The 18,188-nt window shown below is 44.9% G+C and overlaps 1 protein-coding gene across 4 annotated transcripts in view; it reads left to right on the forward strand.

Annotated features, from left to right (window-relative positions):
• FAM219A (family with sequence similarity 219 member A) overlaps nt 1-15,861 on the forward strand; it is a 122,276-nt gene extending 106,415 nt beyond the window's left edge. For 3 of the 4 annotated variants that reach the window (XM_077281378.1, XM_077281381.1, XM_077281379.1), the window contains 2 exons: nt 8,653-8,707; nt 12,362-15,861. In XM_077281378.1, the coding sequence (XP_077137493.1) occupies nt 8,653-8,707; nt 12,362-12,520 (214 nt within the window). In that variant the 3' untranslated portion in view covers nt 12,521-15,861. The remainder of the gene's footprint in view (nt 1-8,652; nt 8,708-12,361) is intronic. The other variant, XM_077281380.1, reaches the window with a different exon arrangement.
• Nucleotides 15,862-18,188: the final 2,327 nt, after the last annotated feature.

Genomic DNA, 18,188 nt, shown 5'->3' on the forward strand with positions numbered 1-18,188 from the left:
GATCTGAGCCCTGCCACAGGGAGATAGAAGTGAAGGCAGCAGACAGCCGCCATTGTGAGACTCTGACAGGAGACAGGCCTCTCCAGGGATCTGAGCCCTGCCACAGGGAGATAGAAAGGAAGGCAGCGGATGGCCGCCATTGTGAGAGGATTGTCACTGCATTTCTCTGACAGGAGACAGGCCTCTACAGGGGTCTGAGCCCTGCCACAGGGAGATAGAAGGGAAGGCAGCGGACGGCCGCCATTGTAAGAGGATTGTCACTGCATTTCTCTGACAGGAGACAGGCCTCTACAGGGATCTGAGCCCTGCCACAGGGAGATAGAAGGGAAGGCAGCAGATGGCTGCCATTGTGAGAGGATTGTCACTGCATTTCTCTGACAGGAGACAGGCCTCTACAGGGATCTGAGCCCTGCCACAGGGAGATAGGAGGGAAGGCAGCGGACGGCCGCCATTGTTAGAGGATTGTCACTGCATTTCTCTGGCAGGAGACAGGCCTCTACAGGGATCTGAGCCCTGCCACAGCGAGATAGAAGGGAAGGCAGCAGATGGCCGCCATTGTGAGAGGATTGTCACTGCATTTCTCTGACAGGAGACAGGCCTCTACAGGGATCTGAGCCCTGCCACAGCGAGATAGAAGGGAAGGCAGCAGATGGCCGCCATTGTGAGAGGATTGTCACTGCATTTCTCTGACAGGAGACAGGCCTCTACAGGGATCTGAGCCCTGCCACAGGGAGATACAATGGCGGCCATCTGCTGCCTTCCCTTCTATCTCCCTGTGGCAGGGCTCAGATCCCTGTAGAGGCCTGTCTCCTGTCAGAGAAATGCAGTGACAATCCTCTCACAATGGCGGCCATCTGCTGCCTTCCCTTCTGAGAGGATTGTCACTGCATTTCTCTGACAGGAGACAGGCCTCTACAGGGATCTGAGCCCTGCCACAGGGAGATAGAAGGGAAGGCAGCAGATGGCCGCCATTGTGAGAGGATTGTCACTGCATTTCTCTGACAGGAGACAGGCCTCTACAGGGGTCTGAGCCCTGCCACAGGGAGATAGAAGGGAAGGCAGTGGACGGCCGCCATTGTAAGAGGATTTTCACTGCATTTCTGGGAGGACAAGTCACCTCAGAAGGAAGAAAACAGCTCAGCCACTGATGTGTAACTGAGTGAGGGTCTCCACAGAGAGAGAACCTGAAAGCCGCCAATATCACACTGAGAAACTGCCTGTCTGTAAGGACTAGGCTGACCCGTTTACCTCACCACTGTATATAGTTATCTACCAGATTACCTCCAGTAACAACAGTTCTAAATGCAAGCTGCCTCTGTCATCTCTGGAGAAATATCTACATATAGTCGGTCGGCTCATCACATTTTTTTTTTTAGTTTGTCACCATCATTGAACTGTTTGATCTGCTGTTTGATCTGATTTAAAGGAGAAAAATGCCCCGTCAGTGCATCAATCATCTGAACAGATTCTGCTATGTGTATGGTTCTTTTACCCCAAAAGGCCAAGTACATTCAATCACTCATGATATTAACCCTTTCACGACCTCCGCCGTACTATTACTGCGCATGACGTGTCTCCCCCTTTGATGTGGGCTCTGGCGCTGAGCCCACATCAAAGTCGCGACATGTCAGCTGTTTTGTACAGCTGACATGTGCGCGCAATAGCGGCAGGTGAAATCGCTATTCACCCGCCGCTATTAACCTGTTAAATGCCGCTGTCAAACGCTGACAGCGGCATTTAACTACCGCTTCCGGCCGGGCGGCCGGAAATGAGCATATATAACAAACCTGACCAAGACACATGATCATAATAAACTGTAACATATTACCCCTGATCATGTGTCTATTAGGACTAACAGACCCATCATTATATACCACATATGGACAACATGAACGAAAAAATGATGCAACTGGTCACTTTTATATAGAAAAACTCAGTATAAACTTTATTAATAGCAATTTAAAAACATAACATCACATCAGACCAAATTTGGGACAAAGGGTGAAACTGGAGCACCTACTACATACCGTGTGCTACATAGGTGACTGACACCAATACCCGGCACAAGAGCCCACCACTAGGCACCTATAGCTATGTGTATAGTCCAACAATGTGGACACAAGCCAGTATTACTGCTACGATGATAGTGATATTATTATAACCTCTTATTAGTCTGAGCTCCGACTACTAGCAATAACATACTACACATACCCACCCAGAGTTACCACCAAGGAAAAATATATACATGCCGAAAAAATCAGCTAAAGCCATTACCTCTATAGTGGGGGTACCGCGGTGAGACTGGAGTCCGGGCGGTGGCGTCTGCCCCAACGCGCGTTTCGGACCTTATCCTTTTTCAAGCAGATCGCTGCTATGTAGCTGAGCCAATCGAGTTGTGCCAGCTTCTAGCCTCCCATGGAGGCTATTGAAGCATGGCACAAGTAAAAATAAAATGTTTTTAAAAATATGAAAAAAATATAAAAAATGTAAAAGTTTAAAACACCCCCCTTTCGCCCCATCCTAAATAAAACAAAAAAAAAATCAAACCTACACGTATTTGGTATCGCCGCGTTCAAAATCGCCCGATCTATCAATAAAAAAAAAGCATTAACCTGATCGCTAAACAGCGTAGCGAATTTTTTTTTCGAAACTCCAGAATTACGTTTTTTTGGTCGCCGCGACATTGCGTTAAAATGCAATAACTGGCGATCAAAAGAACGTATCTGCACAAATGTGATATTATTAAAAACGTCAGCTTGGCGCGCAAAAAATAAGCCCTCACCCGACCCCAGATCACGAAAAATGGAGACGCTTCGGGTATCGGAAAATGGCACTTTTTTTTTTTTTTTTTTTTTTTAAGCAAAGTTTTGAATTTTTTTCACCACTTGGATAAAAAATAAACTAGACATGTTAGGTGTCTATGAACTCGTAATGACTCGTAGAGAATCACAATGGCAGGTTAGTTTTAGCATTTAGTGAATCTAGCAAAAAAGCCAAACAAAAAACAAGTGTGGGACTGCACTTTTTTTGCAATTTCACCCCACTTGGAATTTTTTCCCCGTTTTCTAGTAAAAGACATGGTAAAACCAATGGTGTCGTTCAAAAGTACAACTCGTCCCGCAAAAAATAAGCCCTCACATGACCGTATTGACAGAAAAATAAAAAAGTTATGGCTCTGGGAAGGAGGGAAGTGAAAAACGAAAACGCAAAAACGAAAAAGGGCCGCGACTTGAAGGGGTTAAATAGATGTACTTTAAGTGTCCACTTGGTGATCAAGACAAAAGCTGGGCCCCTCATGTGATATACTCAAGTTGTTCGAATGGTCTTCGTGACTGGTTGAACATGAGGAAAGTTGCTATGCCAAAAATCATTGTGATGACTGCTACTTTTGTTTTGTCAAACTTTTCTACAAAGAACAAACATAAGATTAATTACCCTGAACTTGAATCTGCGATTAGACCAGTTCTACATGATGGTACCTTCCCAGTTCCTGTCTGGATTGGATGAAAATGAAGTAGAATATGAAGACTATGGAGCTGAAGCTACTGGCGAAGACATGGAGATCTCAAGTCAAGATGAGTATGTACTTGATGGAGCCGCCGAGCAGCCAGAACTCTTTACTCAGCATGAATTAAATGATCTCATCAGAGACCTTTCATTGTCAAAAGATAAAGATGAACTTCTTGCATCTAGGTTGACATCATCATGAAGAAGACTCTTCTGTTTCAAAGTGTGTTATTACCGAAACAGAAATAACACTTTAACACAATCCAGGTAGAGACAATGTTCAGCATAATCCTTTAGTTGCTCCAACAAAAATCTTTCTTCCTCCACTACATATAAAGTTGGGATTGATTAAAAACTTTGTGAAAGCCACGGCAATGACAAATTCTCAAGGTTTCCAGTACATTTCACAGAAATTCTCCAGCATTTCAGCAGCAAAACTGAAGGAAGGGGTATTTGTTGGTCCTCAGATCAGAGAGCTTATGAGAGATGATGTGTTTGAAGGAACTCTAAGTGATAAGGAATTGAGATCTTGGAAAAGCTTCAAGTGGATCTGTGAAAACTTCTTAGGAAAACAAAAATCTCCAGAATATGTTGAAGGTGTTGAGGAACTCCTAAATGCATATCAGTGTCATGGATGTAGCATGTCTCTGAAAATGCACTTTTTGCATTCACATTTAGATTTCTTCCCTCAAAATCTTGGGGATGTAAGCGATGAACAAGGTGAGCGGTTTCACGAGGACATTAACCCCTTAACGACCGCCAATACGCCTTTTCACGGCGGTAGTTAAGGGTACTTAAACCACATTGCTGTTAATTAACGGTTCTGTGGAAAAAGTGTATAGTGCCCCCCAGAGTCGAATTTTCTCTGGGGTCTAAGCTACCCGGGGTAGCTGAGACCCCAGAAAACATGCTTTGGGTTGGTTTTTACCGACCCGGGGTTGCGATCACTGTTATTAACCGTATAACAGCGACCTCAAAAAAGAAAAAATGTAATTTCTCTCTCCTCTGATGTGATCGCACATCAGAGGAGAGAGAAATAGGGTCCCCGATATTCCCCCCCCCCTGATACCTGCTGGTGTCCCTGCATGGCCCCCTGAAGTCCCCTGGGCCTCCGTCTTCTTCCGGGAGAAAATGGTGGGAGAATGCGCAGTGCGCCTGCCGAGATCTGCTGGCCAGCACCCGGCAACAATAGGAGATTTTTTTCCTATTGGGTCATTTTGATCACTGTGATAGACCCCATCACGGTGATCAAAATTGAACAAAATTGTAAATCAACCCCCCCTTTATCACCCCCTTAGTTAGGGAACAATAATAAAAAAATATATATATTTATTTCCATTAGGATTAGAGTTGGGCTAAAGTGAGTTGGGCTAAAGTTAGAGTTGAGGCTAAAGTTAGGGTTAGGGTTGGGGCTAAACTTAGGATTAGTTGGGGCTAAAGTTAGGGTTAGGGTAGGAGCTGAAGTTAGGGTTGGGGCTAGGGTTAGGATTACGTTTACGGTTGGGATGAGGGTTAAGGGAATGTCAGGGTTAGATTTGTGGTTATGTTAGGGTTGGGTTTAGGGTTAGGGGTGTGTTGGAGTTATGTATTGGGGGGTTTCCTCTGTTTAGACACATCAGGGGCTATGGTTAGGGGTGTGTTGGGGTTACGGGTGTGGTTAGGGTTGGGATTAGGGTTAGGGGTGTGTCGGGGTTAGGGGTGTGGTTAGGGTTGGGATTAGGGTTAGGGGTGTGTTGGGGTTAGGGTTGGTGTTAGAATTGGGGGGTTTCCTCTGTTTAGGCACATCAGGGGCTCTCCAAATGTGACATGCGTCCGATCTCAATTCTGCGTTGAAAAAGTCAAACGGCGCTCCTTCCCTTCTGAGCTCTGCCATGCGCTCAAACAGTGGTTTACCCCCACATATGGGTTATCGGCATATTCAGGAGAAATTGCACAACAAATTTTCTGGTTCATTTTCTCTTTTTACATTTGTGAAAATAAAAAAAATTGGTTCTGAAATAAAATGTTTGTGAAAGAAAGTTAAATGTTCATTTTTTCTAACACATTGCTTTAGTTCCTGTGAAGCACGTAAAGGGTTAATTAACTTCTTGAATGTGGTTTTGAGCACCTTGAGGGGTGCAGTTTTTAGAATGGTGTCAAACTTGGGTATTTTCCATCATATAGACCCCTCAAAGTGACTTCAAATGTGATGTGGTCCCTAAAAAAAAATATGATGTTGGAAAAATGAGAAATCGCTGGTCTACTTTTAACCCTTATAACTTCCTATTAAATAAAATGTTGGTTCCAAAATTGTGCTGATGTAAAGTAGACATGTGGTAAATGTTACTTATTAACATATCTCTGTGATTTAAGGCCATAAAAATTCAAAGTTTGAAAATTGCTAACTATTCACAATTTTTGCCATATTTAGTTTTTTTTCATAAATAAATGCAAGTTATATGAAATAAATTTTACCACTAACATGAAATACAATATGTCACCAGAAAATATTCTCATAATCAGCGGGATCCGTTAAAGCGTTCAAGAGTTATAACCTCATAAAGTGACAGTGGTCAGAATTGTAAAAATTGGCCCGGTCATTAAGCTGCCAATTGGTTCTGTCACTAAGGGGTTAAAGTAATGGATCACCGCTACCAGGGTTTTTGGAATGAATCAATGATGGCAGATCACTGTTGGATGTTATATAGGGACAACCCTGACAAATCGTATCACCGGCAGTCTTATGTAGCACTTTTAATTTCTGCTCATATTTTGGTTTCTATTTTGCATGTGAAATTATTTTGGTTCAATAAAAACTCTTTTGTACGGTGAAGCATTTGTTTCTGATATGTAGATTACTGTTTTCTTAATGTCACCAGTATATTCCCTGTACCTTTTAGTAATGATGCTGCTCCATGGAAACTATATGTGCTACAGAAAAACTATAGACATTGAAATCAGGACAAAAAGATGATTCAGAAAAGTGCAAAGTCACCTGCGATGATTACAACAAATATTTTTTTGTAGACCTGTATTATCTATCTATCTATCTATCTATCTATCTATCTATCTATCTATCTATCTATCTATCTATCTATCTATCTATCTATCCACAGTGCTTTGCGAAAGTATTTGGCCCCCTGGAAGTTTTCAGCCTTTTTCCACATATCAGGCTTCAAACATAAAGATACCAAATGTAAATTTTTGGTGAAGAATCAACAACAAGTGGAACACAATTGTGAAGTTGAACGAAATTTATTGGTTATTTAAAATTTTTGTGGAAATTCATAAACTGAAAAGTGGGGCGTGCAATATTATTCGGCCCCTGTAACTTAATACTTTGTTGCGCACCTTTTGCTGCGATTACAAGTCGCTTGGGGTTTGTCTCTATCAGTTTTGTACATCGAGAGACTGAAATTCTTGCCCATTCTTCCTCGGCAAACAGCTCGAGCTCAGTGAGGTTTGATGGAGATCGTTTGTGAACAGCAGTTTTCAGCTCTTTCCATAGATTCTCGATTGGATTGAGGTCTGGACTGTGACTTGACCATTCTAACACCTGGATACGTTTATTTGTGAACCATTCTATTATTCTATTGTAGATTTTGCTTTATGTTTGGGATCATTGTCTTGTTGGAAGACAAATCTCCGTCCCAGTCTCAGGTCTTTTGCAGACTCCTACAGGTTTTCTTCAAGAATGGTCCTGTATTTGGCTCCATCCATCTTCCCATCAATTTTAACCATCTTCCCTGTCCCTGCTGAAGAAAAGCAGACCCAAACCATGATGCTGCCACCACCATGTTTGACAGTGGGGATGGTGTGTTTAGGGTGATGAGCTGTGTTGCCTTTACGCCAAACATATCGTTTGGCATTGTTGCCGAAAAGTTCTATTTTGGTTTCATCTGAGCAGAGCACCTTCTTCCACATGTTTGGTGTGTCTCCCCGGTGGCTTGTTGCAAACTTTAAACAACACTTTATGGATATGTTTGAGAAATGGCTTTCTTCTTGCCACTCTTCCATAAAGGCCAGATTTGTGCAGTGTACGACTGATTGTTGTCCTATGGACAGACTGTCCCACCTCAGCTGTAGATCTCTGCAGTTCATCCAGAGTGATCATGGGCCTCTTGACTGCATCTCTGATCAGTCTTCTCCTTGTTTGAGATGAAAGTTTAGAGGGACGGCCGGGTCTTGGTAGATTTGCAGTGGTATGATACTCCTTCCATTTCAATATGATCGCTTGCACAGTGCTCCTTGGGATGGTTAAAGTTTTGGAAATCATTTTGTATCCGAATCCGGCTTTAAACTTCTCCACAACAGTATCACAGACCTGTCTGTTGTGTTCCTTGGTCTTCATGATGCTCTTTGTGCTTCACACAGAACCCTGAGACTATCACAGAGCAGGTGCATTTATACGGAGACTTGATTACACACAGGTGGATTCTATTTATCATCATTGGGCATTTAGGACAACATTGGATCATTCAGAGATCCACAATGAACTTCTGCACTGAAAGTAAAGGGGCCGAATAATATTGCACGCCCCACTTTTCAGTGTTTGAATCTCCACAAAAATGTAAAACAACCAATAATTTTGTTCAACTTCACAATTGTGTTCCACTTGTTGTTGATTCTTCACCAAAAATTTACATTTGGTATCTTTATGTTTGAAGCCTGATATGTGGGAAAAGGTTGGAAGTATCATCTGTCTATTTATCTGTTATCTGTTTATCTCAGATATATTTACAGTACCAGTCAAACATTTCGACATTTGGTTTTCCTTGTTCTTACTGGAATGTGCACATTGTAGATTTAGATTGAAGGCAGCAAAACCACAAAGGAACAAATATTGGAACAAGGAGAGAAAAAAGACGTGTGACACAAACCACAGAATGTCTTCCACCTTAGATCTGATGTCAGCCTCACACCCCGTCACTTTCTCTCTGTCATCAGGGAATAAGCAGGGACTTGGTTCCCATATTTATTCCTTTGTGGTTTTGCTGCTTTCAGTCTGAATCTACAATGTGCAACATTACATGAAGAAGGAAAACCACTGCATGAATAGGGGTGTACAAACTTTTGGCGGATACTGTATATATGTATTTCACATCTATCTATCTTGTATCTCTCTCCCCCTTACTTACTTTCCTTGCCATTTTTGTATCTCTCTAGTGATGATGACTTTGACATGTCTCGATATTCGTCTTCAGGTTACTCATCCGCTGAGGTAGGTCTGAGATTTATTCTGTATGTGATGTGAGACCATCCACCTCTACAGACCACCCCGTGACTTCTTACCCTACCCCGTAATCATCAGACTGGAAAGTATACAGGAGAGGAGGAGCGGTACTGTGCAGTGTATATATACAGGAGGAGTGGTACTGTGCAGTGTATATATACAGGAGGAGTGGTACTGTGCAGTGTATATATACAGGAGGAGTAGTACTGTGCAGTGTATATACAGTACAGACCAAAAGTTTGGACACACCTTCTCATTTAAAGATTTTTCTGTATTTTCATGACTATGAAAATTGTACATTCACACTGAAGGCATCAAAACTATGAATTAACACATGAGGAATTATATACTTAACAAAAAAAGTGTGAAACAACTGAAATAATGTCTTATATTCTATGTTCTTCAAAGTAGCCCCCTTTTGCTTTGATGACTGCTGTGCACACTCTTGGCATTCTCTTGATGAGCTTCAAGAGGTAGTTACCGGGAATGGTTTTCACTTCACAGGTGTGCCCTGTCAGGTTTAATAAGTGGGATTTCTTGCCTTATAAATGGGGTTGGGACTATCAGTTGTGTTGTGCAGAAGTCTGGTGGATACACAGCTGATAGTCCTACTGAATAGACTGTTAGAATTTGTATTATGGCAAGAAAAAAGCAGCTAAGTAAAGAAAAACGAGTGGCCATCATTACTTTAAGAAATGAAGGTCAAGTCAGTCTGAAAAATTAGGAATACTTTGAAAGTGTCCTCAAGTGCAGTGGCAAAAACCATCAAGCGCTACAAAGAAACTGGCTCACATGAGGACCGCCCCAGGAAAGGAAGACCAAGAGTCACCTCTGCTTCTGAGGATAAGTTTATCCGAGTCACCAGCCTCAGAAATCGCAGGTTAACAGCAGCTCAGATTAGAGACCAGGTCAATGCCACACAGAGTTCTAGCAGCAGACACATCTCTACAACAACTGTTAAGAGGAGACTTTGTGCAGCAGGCCTTCATGGTAAAATAGCTGCCAGGAAACCACTGCTAAGGACAGGCAACAAGCAGAAGAGACTTGTTTGGGCTAAAGAACACAAGGAATGGACATTAGACCAGTGGAAATCTGTGCTTTGGTCTGATGAGTCCAAATTTGAGATCTTTGGTTCCAACCACCGTGTCTTTGTGCGACGCAGAAAAGGTGAATTGATGGACTCTACATGCCTGGTTCCCACCGTGAAGCATGGAGGAGGAGGTGTGATGGTGTGGGGGTGCTTACAGCCTCGAGGTGTGTTTGGGGTCATTGTCCTGTTGAAAAATAAATGATGGTCCAACTGAACGCAAACATTGCATGCTGCTGCAAGATGCTGTGGTAGCCATGCTGGTTCAGTATGCCTTCAATTTTGAATAAATCCCCAACAGTGTCACCAGCAAAGCCCCCCCACACCATCGCACCTCCTCCTCCATGCTTCACGGTGGGAACCAGGCATGTAGAGTCCATCCGTTCACCTTTTCTGCATCGCACAAAGACACGGTGGTTGGAACCAAAGATGTCAAATTTGGACTCATCAGACCAAAGCACAGATTTCCACTGGTCTAATGTCCATTCCTTGTGTTCTTTAGCCCAAACAAGTCTCTTCTGCTTGTTGCCTGTCCTTAGCAGTGGTTTCCTGGCAGCTATTTTACCATGAAGACACTTTCAAAGTTTTCCCAGTTTTTCGGACTGACTGACCCTCATTTCTTAAAGTAATGATGGCCACTCGTTTTTCTTTACTTAGCTGTTTTTTTCTTGCCATAATACAAATTCTAACAGTCTATTCAGTAGGACTATCAGCTGTGTATCCACCAGACTTCTGCCCAAAACAACTGATGGTCCCAACCCCATTTATAAGGCAAGAAATCCCACTTATTAAACCTGACAGGTCACACCTGTGAAGTGAAAACCATTCCCGGTGACTACCTCTTGAAGCTCATCAAGAGAATGCCAAGAGTGTGCAAAGCAGTTATCAAAGCAAAAGGTGGCTACATTGAAGAACCTAGAATATAAGACATAATTTCAGTTGTTTCACACTTTTTTGTTAAGTATATAATTCCACATGTGTTAATTCATAGTTTTGATGCCTTCAGTGTGAATGTACAACTTTCATAGTCATGATAATACAGAAAAATCTTTAAATGAGAAGGTGTGTCCAAACTTTTGGTCTGTACTGTATACAGGAGAGGAGGAGTGGTACTGTGCAGTGTGTATATACAGGAGGAGGAATGTAATGTATGTACACAGTGACTGCACCAGCAGAATAGTGAGTGCAGCTCTGGGGTATAATACAGGATGTAACTCAGGATCAGTAATGTAATGTATGTACACAGTGACTGCACCAGCAGAAGAGTGAGTGCAGCTCTGGGGTATAATACAGGATGTAACTCAGGATCAGTAATGTAATGTATGTACACAGTGGCTGCACCAGCAGAAGAGTGAGTGCAGCTCTGGGGTATAATACAGGATGTAACTCAGGATCAGTAATGTAATGCATGTACACAGTGACTGCACCAGCAGAATAGTGAGAGCAGCTCTGGGGTATAATACAGGATGTAACTCAGGATCAGTAATGTAATGTATGTACACAGTGACTGCACCAGCAGAATAGTGAGTGCAGCTCTGGGGTATAATACAGGATGTAACTCAGGATCAGTAATGTAATGTATGTACACAGTGACTGCACCAGCAGAATAGTGAGTGCAGCTCTGGAGTATAATACAGGGTGTAACACAGGATCAGTAATGTAATGTATGTACACAGTGACTGCACCAGCAGAATAGTGAGTGCAGCTCTGGAGTATAATACAGGATGTAACTCAGGATCAGTAATGTATGTACACAGTGACTGCACCAGCAGAATAGTGAGTGCAGCTCTGGAGTATAATACAGGATGTAACTCAGGATCAGTAATGTAATGTATGTACACAGTTACTGCACCAGCAGAATAGTGAGTGCAGCTCTGGGGTATAATACAGGATGTAACTCAGGATCAGTAATGTAATGTATGTACACAGTGACTGCACCAGCAGAATAGTGAGTGCAGCTCTGGAGTATAATACAGGATGTAACTCAGGATCAGTAATGTAATGTGTGTACACAGTGACTGCACCAGCAGAATAGTGAGTGCAGCTCTGGGGTATAATACAGGATGAACTCAGGATCAGTAATGTAATGTATGTACACAGTGACTGCACCAGCAGAATAGTGAGTGCAGCTCTGGAGTATAATACAGGGTGTAACTCAGGATCAGTAATGTAATGTATGTACACAGTGACTGCACCAGCAGAATAGTGAGTGCAGCTCTGGGGTATATTACAGGAGGTAACTCAGGATCAGTAATGTAATGTATGTACACAGTGACTGCACCAGCAGAATAGTGAGTGCAGCTCTGGGGTATAATACAGGAGGTAACTCAGGATCAGTAATGTAATGTATGTACACAGTGACTGCACCAGCAGAATAGTGAGTGCAGCTCTGGGGTATAATACAGGATGTAACTCAGGATCAGTAATGTAATGTATGTACACAGTGACTGCACCAGCAGAATATTGAGTGCAGCTCTGGAGTATAATACAGGATATGTACTGATTGTTTCTCTGACATTATTTGCACTTTTTCCTTTTCTTCTTCTCATTTACAGCAGATTAATCAGGACTTGAATATTCAGCTCCTGAAGGACGGTTACCGATTAGATGAGATTCCTGACGATGAGGATCTGGACCTTATACCCCCCAAATCTGTTAACCCCACCTGCATGTGCTGCCAAGCCACCTCCTCCACCGCCTGCCACATCCAGTAATGGCGGCGCCCGTGATTTGTGCATTCCACGATTACTGTAAATCTTAACAGCCATTGCTTCCTCCTATGGTAGGACACGCACCTGTTTGTGTTCATGGAGCCAGGAGAAACCAAAAACCCACCTCCTTTTATTTTACATGATTTATTAGATTGAGAGGAAGGGTCCGAGGAGCAGGACTGGTGGGGGGCGCAGGGATGAGCGGCGTCCCCCCATCATCTGCCGCTGCTCATTATTATACACCCTCATCATCGGTCACTAGATGTATTCAGGGACCGAGAGGAAACGTGCCAAGACCCGGGGTCCTCATGTGCTCGTACGGCGCAGGTCCAAGGTTGTGGGGTTCACTCCTGTGCCAAGACTTGAGGTCCGCAGAAATAACAGGGGTCAGTCATAGGGGATCTACAAAGAGTGGGGTCCCCATGGTGCACTAGCTGCTATAATCCAATCACAGAAGACCCCTCTCTAAAAGTGCACAAGACACCGCACCATAAGGTGCACGGGAAACCCCCATATAGTGCATGGGAGACTCCCCCCATATAATGCATGGGAGACTCCCCCCATATAGTGCATGGGAGACCCCCATATAGAGCACAAGAGACCGCACCATAAGGTGCACGGGAAACCCCCATATAGTGCACAGGAGACCCCACCATATAGTGCATGGGAGACCCCACCATATAGTGCATGGGAGACAGTCCCATATAGAGCACAGTAGAACCTTCCATATAGTGCACTGCAGACCCCCCATGTAGTACAGAGGAGACCCCCATATTGTGTACAGGAGACTCCCCATATAGTGCACAGCAGACCTCCCATATAGTGTCCAGGAGACCCCCCATATATGCACAGGAGACCCCCACCCCATATTGTGTGCAGCAGACCCCCCCATATAGTGTTCAGGAGACCCCTATATTGTGCACAGGAGACCCCTATATTGTGCAGATGAGACCCCCATATAGTGCACATGAGACCCCCATATAGTGCACAGAAGACCCCCCATATAGTGTACATGAGACCCCCATATAGTGCACAGGAGACCCCCATATAGTGGACAGCAGACCCCCCATGTAGTGTACATGAGACCCCCATATAGTGCACAGCAGACCCCCAGATTCCCCATCATTTGGTTTCTTCTGTCTCCATGTTTTATGTCCATATTTTACAGCCCCCCCCCCTCCGAGTCCTGAAGGTGAAGGTGAGTCCACTGGAGGAGTCGGCCGCACACTGTCCGCACCCACCCACCCATTCAGTCCTCGTCACTTGCGTCTCTCACGCGGACCCTCGTATGTTGTGAGCGTCTCCCCAGTCCTGGCAGAGACGAGGGGCCGCTGGAGGAGTAGTTGTGTCTGTCCCTGATGTCCTAGAGACCACCCTATAGTACCCCCATTTCCAGAGAGTCCCCCACAGTGCCCAGGGGTTCAGGAAGCGGAGACCACCTTATCTCCAGAGTGTCCCCCACAGTGCCCAGGGTGTCGGGAAGCTGAGACCACCTTATCTCCTGAGAGTCCCCCACAGTGCCCAGGGCGTCGGGAAGCTGAGACCACCTTATCTCCTGAGAGTCCTCCACAGTGCCCAAGGTGTCGGGAAGCTGAGACCACCTTATCTCCTGAGAGTCCCCCGCAGTGCCCAGGGGTTCAGGAAGCTGAGACCACCTTATCTCCAGAGAGTCCCCCACAGTGCCCAGGGCGTCGGGAAGCTGAGACCACCTTATCTCCTGAGAGTCCCCCACAGTGCCCAGGGTGTCGGGAAACGGAGACCACCTTATCTCCAGAGAGTCCCCCACAGTGCCCAGGGCATCGGGAAGCTGAGACCACCTTATCTCCAGAGAATCCCCCGCAGTGCCCAGGGCATCGGGAAGCTGAGACCACCTTATCTCCAGAGAGTCCCCCACAGTGCCCAGGGCATCGGGAAGCTGAGACCACCTTATCTCCAGAGAATCCCCCGCAGTGCCCAGGGCATCGGGAAGCTGAGACCACCTTATCTCCTGAGAGTCCCCCACAGTGCCCAAGGTGTCGGGAAACGGAGACCACCTTATCTCCTGAGAGTCCCCCACAGTGCCCAAGGTGTCGGGAAGCTGAGACCACCTTATCTCCTGAGAGTCCCCCGCAGTGCCCAGGGGTTCAGGAAGCTGAGACCACCTTATCTCCTGAGAGTCCCCCACAGTGCCCAGGGGTTCAGGAAGCTGAGACCACCTTATCTCATGAGAGTCCCCCACAGTGCCCAGGGCATCAGGAAGCTGAGACCACCTTATCTCCTGAGAGTCCCCCACAGTGCCCATCACTCTCTGAGGGGTTCGGGAAGCTGAGATAGGAGGAGCTGTTTGCCGGGAACCCACATTGTGCCTGGGGGGCTCAGCGGGGTAACAAATCACATCTTACTGACTCGCTGAGGCCCTGCGTTGTAATGGGGGCTGCTCAGTGACGACAAGCATGATGCTACAAACAGCCCCCCAGATCTCATCTTCCTGCCTGGACAGACCTGGATAATAGAGCCATCTAGTGGTCAGCAGGGGTATGTCCTGATGCTGCCCAAAGATCCCTGTGTAAGCGCTCCCCCTAGGGCAGAACATGGGTATTACGGCCACATCTGTGTGATGGCTCCCCCTGGAGGGAAGTAATGGACTTGATCTGAATGGATTATAGCTCTCACTCTCCTCCTGTCAGTACAAGGAGATATTTATGATTATTGAGCCCCATGAATCTACTCTTGTGATATAAATTATATGGCCACCCATCATATCCTGCTGTATGTTATATACGTATCCCGCGCTCACATGACCAGAGAATGAGATTTTAGGCAATATCCAGACCATTGATTACCCCGCACCAGGCAGTTAGACCACCCGCAGTCTGTGTGTCCGAGGGACCCATCTGCCATCCGCAAAGTGTGCAGATACATTCACCAGCCACTTCCTGGAGAACTCAGAGGGATGGTCCAGTCGGGTGTAATAATTGGGGGTGTACATACTTTTGGCCGGTCACTGTTCTGTTCTTCCTCCGCTCCGCCCCCCCATCGCTGTACTCATGATGTAGGATATGTTCTGCCTTAACCCTTGTAGAGCTGGGTCAGTGGAGAGTGCCCTCTCTGGGTCTGAAGGGGCCTCGGCTCGTTGCAGGGACACGTGACCCTTTGGCACAGAAGAGGTTAAACGTCCTTTTTCTGATTTTTTTTGTTTGTTTTTTTGCGTCGTCGTATTATTTATTCTGAGATCCGATGTGTTTTTCTGTTGGGATCTGTAAACTTGTATAATATTTTTTTTTTTAACATTTCCATCGCAGTATTTATCAGTGTTACTGGTGTGTGTAGTGTAACATGACGATATTAAAGCATATCTATCAACACGGCCGGCTCCGCCTCATGCATCGCCGCAGACGTCAGAACGTAGAGACAGAAGGGCCGAGCAGCAGTTCAAAGCAGCTTCTAAAAGAGCGCAGAGCAGGCAGTCAGAACAGGTCATTCAGCCTGGAGTTTAGGAGAATTGGAAGCAAATTAATGTCATGGAGAAGATCACAGACTCATAACGTTGGAAAAGCCGATCCATAAAGAAAAAGTTAAACTACACGTTAATATTCCAAGGAGACATTTTTGCTGCTTTCGTGTCCAGATAATCGATGATCGTGGAAACCAATACGTGGTAAAAAAAATCCTCATCTGTGAACTGGACACAACTGCAGCTACAATGTAGTACTCTGGAATGTTTACTCTTCATTTATTTATTGATCAGACTTTGCAAAGTTCTGAACCTTTGTAATGTTAAACCCCATGCTGAAAGTGCTGGTTTTACACTGTAATCTGTGCACATTTCAAAGCTGCTTTGACCTGCTGCTCTGTGCTCAGACGATCTTTCAATCACTTTCTCTTTGTGAGCAGAGATGCTGACACTGTCATGCCCTTGTCTTGCATAGTTGGTAACCATAGTCCTACTCACTGTGTTCACCGCTCTGCTCCTCCCAGTGTCAGACCATCTCACTGAACTGCTTCTGCAAAACTTCCAGCACAGCTACATTCCTAGGTTGTTGGAGAGTCTTCACCCAGCTATAAAGAAGTGTGGCCAGACTATGCAAGTATTTAACCCCTTCATGACCGGAGCTTTTTTTTTTCGGTTTAGCGTTTTCGTTTTTCGCTCCCCTTTTTCCCAGAGCCATAACTCTTTTTATTTTTCTGTTAATATGGCCATGTGAGGGCTCATTTTTTGCGGAACGATTTGTACTTTTGAACGACATCATTGGTTTTACCGTGTCGTGTAACAGAAAACGGGAAAGAAATCCCAAGTGTGAAGAAATTGCAAACAAAGTGAAATCCCACTCTGGCTTTTTTGCTAGGTTCACTAAATGCTAAAATTGACCTGCCATTTGATTCTCCAGGTCATTACGAGTTCACAGACACCAAACATGTCTAGGTTCTTTTTTATCTCAGAGGTGAAAAAAATTTCCAAACTAAAAAAAAACAAACACAAAAATGCCATTTTCCGATACCCGTAGCGTCTCCATTTTTCATGATCTCAGGTTGAGTGAGGGATTATTTTTTGCGCACCGAGCTGACGTTTTTAATGATACCATTTTTGTGCAGATACGATTTTTTGATCGCCAGTTATTGCATTTTAATGCAATGTCGCGGTGACCAAAAAAACGTAATTCTGGTGTTTTGACTCTTTTCTCACTACGCCGTTTAGCGATCAGGTTAATCCTTTTTTTTATTGATCAGGCGATTCTGAAAGTAGCGATATCAAATATGTTTATGTTTGATTTTATTTTTGTTTTATTTTGAATGGGGCGGAAGGGGGGTGATTTGAACTTTTATATTTTTAAACCCATTTTTTTTTTTACTTTTGCCATGTTTCAATAGCCTCTATAGGAGACTAGAAGCTGCCACAACGCGATCGGCCCTGCTACATAGGGGCGATGATCAGAATTGCTGACTTGCTATGAGAGCAAACCACTGGGTGGCGCTCACAGCAATCCGGCATCAACAACCATAGAGGTCTCCAGAAGACCTCAGGTTGTCATGCCGACACACGTGCCGATCACGTGCCGCAGGTCACCAGTGTGTGTATTTCCGGCATGATTGCCAGAAGCGCCATTTAAATGCCGCTGCCAGCATTTGACAGCAGCATTTAACTAGTTAATTTCAGTGGGCGGATCGCGATTCCACCCGCGGCTATTGTGGGCACGTCACCTGTTCAAAACAGCTGACATGTCCCCGGAAAGATGTGGGCTCACCGCCGGAGCCCACATCCAAGGGAGAGAGATACTTTTACGCCCGATGTCGGTAAGCGGTTAACACCACTGTGTCCTGCAGAGTTTTGCTTCCCAGGCCTATCCCCTGCCTGCAGGAGATACACTGCTCAAAAAATGAAGGGAACACTTAAACACCTCCAAGTCAATCACACTTCTGTGAATACAACCTGTCCAGTTGTGAAGTAACACCAACTGTGAATCAATTTCTCCAGCTGATGTGCAAATGGAACAGGTAGAAGTGACAGTCAATAAGCAAGACAACCCCTATAATGGAGCGGTTCTGCAGGGGGTGACCACAGACCATTTTTCTGGTATCATCCTTTTTGGCTGTTTTGGTCACTTTTGCATTTTGTCATTGCTCTCACCCCTAGAGGGTATGTGCAGTAGCATGTGGCGTTGTCTACAACCCACAGAAGTTGCTCAGCTAGTGC

This window comes from Ranitomeya variabilis, chromosome 1, assembly GCF_051348905.1.
Source record: "Ranitomeya variabilis isolate aRanVar5 chromosome 1, aRanVar5.hap1, whole genome shotgun sequence".
Taxonomy (NCBI): Eukaryota; Metazoa; Chordata; class Amphibia; order Anura; family Dendrobatidae; genus Ranitomeya; species Ranitomeya variabilis.